We start from the raw sequence: 6,126 nt of genomic DNA on the forward strand, positions 1-6,126 counted from the left end.
CAAAAATATCCATTGAAAGAATAAATTTAGACTAAGCATAAGAATATGTGATGTAAAAAATATATATATAGACAAAAATAAATGATAATTTTTGTCAGAAAATCTAAGCCATTTTAGTAAAATATATATTTACAGTTAAACCTTCAATTTAAGTTTTTTGTATTCATAATGTTAATGTTGAATTACAAAACATTGTTTTTATATTTTATAAATCTTCCTTTAAAAAATATAAAATCTAATACTATAGTTTTACAACTGTTGAAATTGAATGTAGTAAAAATGTTCATGTCACATTGATTATGTAAATGTCTTGTATTTTTGTGAAATAAAATATTCTTTGTTCTTTATACATGTCACTGATAATGTCATGGAACATTCTAGAACACTGCAGTGCTATTTTTAAAACATTTCTTTATTATGTTCTCCATTACCCTATATTTATTATGGAATATTTCTCTGTTAAAGTTATCGCTAATTATGAATATTAAATAGTTAAATACCACTTTCTTACCTTTTATTTTCTATACCAAAATTAACTGCAGTGTTAAATGAATATGATTCATAATGCTGATGAAGGTTTGAATAATAAAATTAAAAAAAAGATAAATGATAGTTTGGTAATTTTTGGAATTGTATATAATTATTGATATGATGAATTTAAAAATAAATATATAATAAAAATTAAATAATATAAAAAATATTAAAATAATAATTTAAAGAATAAAATTAATTTAACTATGTTCAGAGTTAATGAATAAATATAAGCTTGACAAGAATTGGCATAAAAACAGCTCAAAACTCGAATATTCTTTAATTGCACTTTACAATTTCGGCAACAGCTAGAAATGCTTGACCAAATATCATTAAAAAACACTAAACAATGTTGAACATCTAAAACACTACTATTTTAAACATTAAATAATTTTCTAATTTCGACTTAACTATATATATATATATATATTTTGACATATTTTATGAATTTAATAAAATTTGTCATATGAACTTTAAAACTATTCACCTTTTATGTTTCTGATGATTGATTATCAAATAATTAACAATATGATGATTAATAAAAAAACTACATTTCTTTCCAACCAAGTTTTACTATTAAACTCCATTTCTTAACCTTTATCATTAAATGATCAATATCTTAAATTTTACTATCAAAAATTTAAATTTTTAAAGTTTATACCACACAAAGTTCACATATTTGTCAATTTGATGTGAACTTATTCCTATTTGTATTAAACTATATATATATATATATTCATGTATAATTTTTACCTACTTTATATTTTTATTTAAATTGACATTCCAATAATTATAAAGTTATTAATACATTCAAAATAATGTTATATAAAATAAAAAATAAAAATATACAGAGAAAATGAAAATTATCATTGAATAAAAAAGAATGAAAATTTAAAAAATAAAAACAGTTTGTGACATAACTGATATACTTTAAACTGTTGCACATAGTTAAAATAAAAATAGTTTGAGAATTTATATTTAGTTATTTTAAATATAATACATGTTATATATTTTTTTAAGTATTATATTTATTTTACAAAAATAGAATTTAATAATGATTAATTAATTATTTTGCAAAAATAAAATTACTGTAAATAATCTATAAAATTACAAAAATCATGAAAAGTGCTTCTAGTGACTCATAAAAAATAATTTTTTTAACGTCAACTAGATCTTTAAAGCATTCTAAATATTTAATTTACTTTTCCCCTACTTAATCCTTTTAAAATAATTTTACTATTCAATAATTGTAAAAAATAAAACAAAAACTATTTTGCAGTTAAGAAATCAAATACAACAGAAGTATCAAAGAAGATAATGAACATTTTAACAAATTTTGCTAACAAATGTTTCTCTGTATTTACTTTTGTTTTCAACTCTTCCAAAGAAAATACATGTTATTTATTATACTTTAAACCCATAAAATATGTGATTATTATCGTATTATACTTTTAATAAATTACTCAAATTGAAAAAAAATATAATAAACTTATATGCTTTTAGAATTACTTGTGAATATGGATACTATATTCATATTTTTTTTAACGTTTTCTTCTAGTTTTTCATATATTTTTTTTCTTTTAATAATATTTTTGTCATATAGTAATAGATGGTTGTTGTTATTAACGTGTCAACCTATCTAAGATTGTCAAGTTGTATAATATATAATATAATTTTTTTTTATAAAAATAATTATATAATTTTTAAAATTTAAGTGATTAAAAAACCATTATTAGAGGAAGGTAGAAAACTAAAATGATGTAGTCAAATGTGGTAGAAGGCATTTCTAGATGGTTGAATTAATTATCAGAAAAAGAATTAGGCCAAAAATATTGCATAATAATACTTAATATTGTAAGTTTTTTATAGAAAAAAAAATTATATTATTTTTAAAATTGAAGTGATTAAAGAAAACATTATTAGGAAGGTCGAAAACCAAAATGGTGCAGTGAAATGTGGCAGTGGCAGCAGAGGCTTAACCATGGGCAACCCTTGGTTTTCATTTTCCAATGCAACTAAACCAGCGGCTCCAACCTACCTTTTTTTCTTCTTCCCCAAGCAAAACCGGTCACGTCCCTCACGTGACCCCTCACGTGATCACCACACACTGTCTTCTTCGGACACATAACCCTTCTTTAAATACTCCTCCTTAACCCTTGTTTTTCTTCACCAAATCACTCTCTAATAGTTTTCTATCTCATTTCAAATCTCATTCCAACTCAAAAACACTCTCATGGGTAATCACTGTTCTATTCTACTTTCTTGTTTCTTCTTTCTTCTTTCTCAGCTTCATATATGTTGCTTTAACACTCTCAATAATCATTGTTTTTAATGCTTTTTTTGTCTTCTTAGCAGCATCAGACAAGAAGATTAGGATCGGCATCAACGGTAATTGTTTTTTTTTTTTTTTTTTAATTGGCTTTTACTGCTCCGGTGCTTGTTTGTTTTGTACTAGGATGTTTTTTTTTTTGTTTTTTATATATATATATATATATGAACTTAAGCATATGATTAATTCTTTGCATGCAGGATTCGGAAGGATTGGCCGTTTGGTGGCCAGGGTTGCTCTTCAAAGGAACGATGTTGAACTCGTTGCTATCAACGATCCTTTCATCACCACTGACTACATGGTGAATCTGTGTTTTTTATTCTGTTTTTTTTTTTTGGAGAGAAAATCACAGTTTGGCACATGAGATCAGTAGCTAGTTTCTGTTAACAATCTGTGTTGTTTAGAGTTCTAAACTTTGATTATTTGGCAGACGTATATGTTCAAGTATGACACTGTTCATGGCCAATGGAAGCATTTTGATGTCAAGGTGAAGGACTCCAAGACCCTTCTCTTTGGTGAGAAGGCTGTGGCAGTTTTTGGTACCAGGTAACTCGTGCCTTCAGTGATTTGTTATTGTAATTAGTAGGACTCAAGGTTTTGTTTTTTTTATCTGATTATTTTATGTTGTTACCTCAGGAACCCCGAGGATATTCCATGGGGTGAGGTTGGTGCTGATTATGTTGTTGAGTCAACTGGTGTATTCACTGACAAGGACAAGGCTGCTGCTCACTTGAAGGTTCACTCTGATTTCTGATCCCCAAAATTTTTCTGTTGTCATTTGAATTTAGATCTTTTGATTTTATCCTGAGTACTATAGATTTCTAATCTAGGAAGATTATTGAGTAGTTTGAAATGAGTGTAATGTGGGATTCACTTGAAGGTTCACTCTGATTTCTGATTCCCAAAATTATTCTGTTGTCATTTTGAATTTTAGATCTTTTGATTTTCTCCTGAATACTATAGATTTCTAATCTAGGAAGATTATTGAGTAGTTTGAAATGAGTTTAACGTGGGATTTGGATGTTATCAGGGTGGTGCCAAGAAGGTTGTGATTTCTGCCCCCAGCAAAGATGCACCCATGTTTGTTGTAGGTGTTAACGAGAAAGAATACAAACCAGAACTTGACATTGTTTCCAATGCTAGCTGCACTACCAATTGCCTTGCTCCCCTCGCCAAGGTTTTTTGTTTGATACCAAGTTCCTGGTGCTTCTTTCTGTATTTCAAACTTGCCTGCGTGTCTGCTAATTACTAATTTTGATCTTGCATAGGTCATCAATGACCGATTTGGAATTGTTGAGGGTCTCATGACCACTGTTCACGCCATCACAGGTTCGTCCATAGCCTCTGTTGTTCATCTTTTTGAACCATTCCATGTTCTTTTTCAATGTAAGATGACGATGATGTTCATTACTATGTACTTTTTGTGACGAATCAGCTACTCAGAAGACTGTTGATGGTCCATCAAGCAAGGATTGGAGGGGTGGAAGAGCTGCTTCCTTCAATATCATTCCCAGCAGCACTGGAGCTGCCAAGGTATCAATTTTCATTGTGCCTAAAACAATTTATATCACTCTTCTTTGTTGAATGATGCTAATTTTATAATTCATAACCTTATTCTTTGTTGAATGATGAATTTGGTATAAACAGGCTGTAGGAAAAGTTCTTCCAGCACTGAATGGAAAATTGACAGGAATGTCCTTCCGAGTCCCCACTGTTGATGTTTCAGTTGTTGACCTCACTGTCAGAATAGAGAAGCCAGCAACCTATGAGCAAATCAAGGCTGCAATCAAGTAAGAGTTTTTTTTAAGGTTTTGAAAAACTTTTCATTTGATTTGAATATGTGTTTGTTTTTCTACTGACATCAATTATCTGTGTTGAAATTCCAGGGAGGAATCAGAGGGCAAATTGAAGGGTATTTTGGGATACACTGAAGAAGATGTTGTGTCTACTGATTTTGTTGGTGATAGCAGGTGAAGCTGTGTTCTGAAGCAATGCTTATTCTCTGAAAATCGTAGTTGGTGAAAGATGATAAACCATCATCATCAGTTTCTGTTGTCTCTATCTAATTACTTACCATGATTACTTTCTGTTGCTGTTAATTTCTACAGGTCTAGCATATTTGACGCCAAGGCAGGAATTTCTTTGAATGAAAACTTTGTTAAACTTGTTTCGTGGTATGACAACGAATGGGGTTACAGGTAATGGTCCTACACCATGTACGAGGAAACATGTTTTTTGTTTATAAATCCTTTGTTTAATTTGTAACATGACAAGGACAAATGTTTTTTTTTTGCAGTACCCGTGTGATTGACTTGATTGTCCACATTGCATCTGTGGCATAAGAATTGAAGCTGAGCATGGATTTCATCGCCGTTCTAAATTTTAATCGAGTTTTAGTGTGAATTTGGAATAAGAACACTTGTGTTACTTGTGTTGCTGTGAGTGATATCATTGTAATACAGTGACCACAATTTGTATTTACATTTTTTTAGTTATTAGACGGCCTTAGGTTTTTTCTCCCATTGTGATGAACGGTTCACTCTTCTGTTTCTGTCATCATAATCATCTATAACACAACCACCATTTTGTTTTCCATTTCTCTTTTGTTTTCATTACTTATTAATATCGTTAACGTTATTATCATAATCATTTTTGTGCAGATTACTGATTTATAAATTTTGTTTAACTTGTTAAAAATTGCAATTTAGCCCTCTGTTTGGGATCATTGAGAAGGGTCAAGCCCAACATCATGAAACCTAGATTGAAACAATGCAGGGTTTAGGGTTTACTTATTTCTTCCTGCACTCCTACATTTTTTAAATACCAGAATTATCCTTGATAATTTGATAAAAAAAACTATGGAAAATTCTTTCCGAAACACATATTTTTTAATTTTTAGAATGATAAATTCAAAATTCACAATATGTTCTACTATATTCCGAAAATATTCTGAAAAGTGTAATGTTTTAGGCATTTTTAAAAAGGGTAAAATGGTCTTTTCCGAAAATGATGGGTGCATGAAGCTATTTGTTGGGGTGCAGGGGGAAACACCCAACAATAAAACAGTGGTTCGGAAGGCCCATAGTTAACACTCAGCAAAAAAAAGAAACGCAAACCTCATGTTATGATTTTTTTTTTCAACTTCCTTATTTCCTAATCATTCTTGTTGGTAAAATTTAAATTTTAAAATGCATTCCTAACAAGATTTTTTATTTATTTAAAAAAAATAGTTTTAATTTTTTTATACGAATAAAACACTAAACACT

General features: G+C 29.1%; 1 protein-coding gene across 2 annotated transcripts; it reads left to right on the top strand.

Moving 5' to 3' along the window:
- Window positions 1–2,487: 2,487 nt before the first annotated feature.
- LOC137815224 (glyceraldehyde-3-phosphate dehydrogenase, cytosolic-like) lies at window positions 2,488–5,455 on the top strand. Of its 2 annotated transcripts, none has more exons than XM_068618317.1 (12): window positions 2,488–2,768; window positions 2,884–2,919; window positions 3,061–3,161; window positions 3,291–3,406; window positions 3,497–3,596; window positions 3,891–4,037; window positions 4,129–4,189; window positions 4,296–4,393; window positions 4,508–4,650; window positions 4,747–4,830; window positions 4,969–5,058; window positions 5,157–5,455. In XM_068618317.1, the coding sequence occupies exons 1-12, from the start codon at window positions 2,765–2,767 to the stop codon at window positions 5,200–5,202; spliced, it is 1,026 nt and encodes a 341-aa protein (XP_068474418.1). In that variant the 5' UTR covers window positions 2,488–2,764; the 3' UTR covers window positions 5,203–5,455. The 2 variants fall into 2 exon arrangements, with proteins under 2 accessions (XP_068474418.1, XP_068474419.1); XM_068618318.1 differs by having other exon boundaries at window positions 2,887–2,919.
- The last annotated feature ends 671 nt before the right edge of the window (window positions 5,456–6,126 follow it).

This window comes from Phaseolus vulgaris, chromosome 1, assembly GCF_000499845.2.
Source record: "Phaseolus vulgaris cultivar G19833 chromosome 1, P. vulgaris v2.0, whole genome shotgun sequence".
In the NCBI taxonomy this organism is placed as follows: Eukaryota; Viridiplantae; Streptophyta; class Magnoliopsida; order Fabales; family Fabaceae; genus Phaseolus; species Phaseolus vulgaris.

What these genes read in the sequence shown, in the direction of transcription:
- LOC137815224 (XM_068618317.1), top strand. An exon ending in GCAGCACTGGAGCTGCCAAG is followed by an intron (nt 4,394 to 4,507) that starts GTATCAATTTTC and finishes TGGTATAAACAG; the next exon opens with GCTGTAGGAAAAGTTCTTCC. An exon ending in CAAATCAAGGCTGCAATCAA is followed by an intron (nt 4,651 to 4,746) that starts GTAAGAGTTTTT and finishes TTGAAATTCCAG; the next exon opens with GGAGGAATCAGAGGGCAAAT.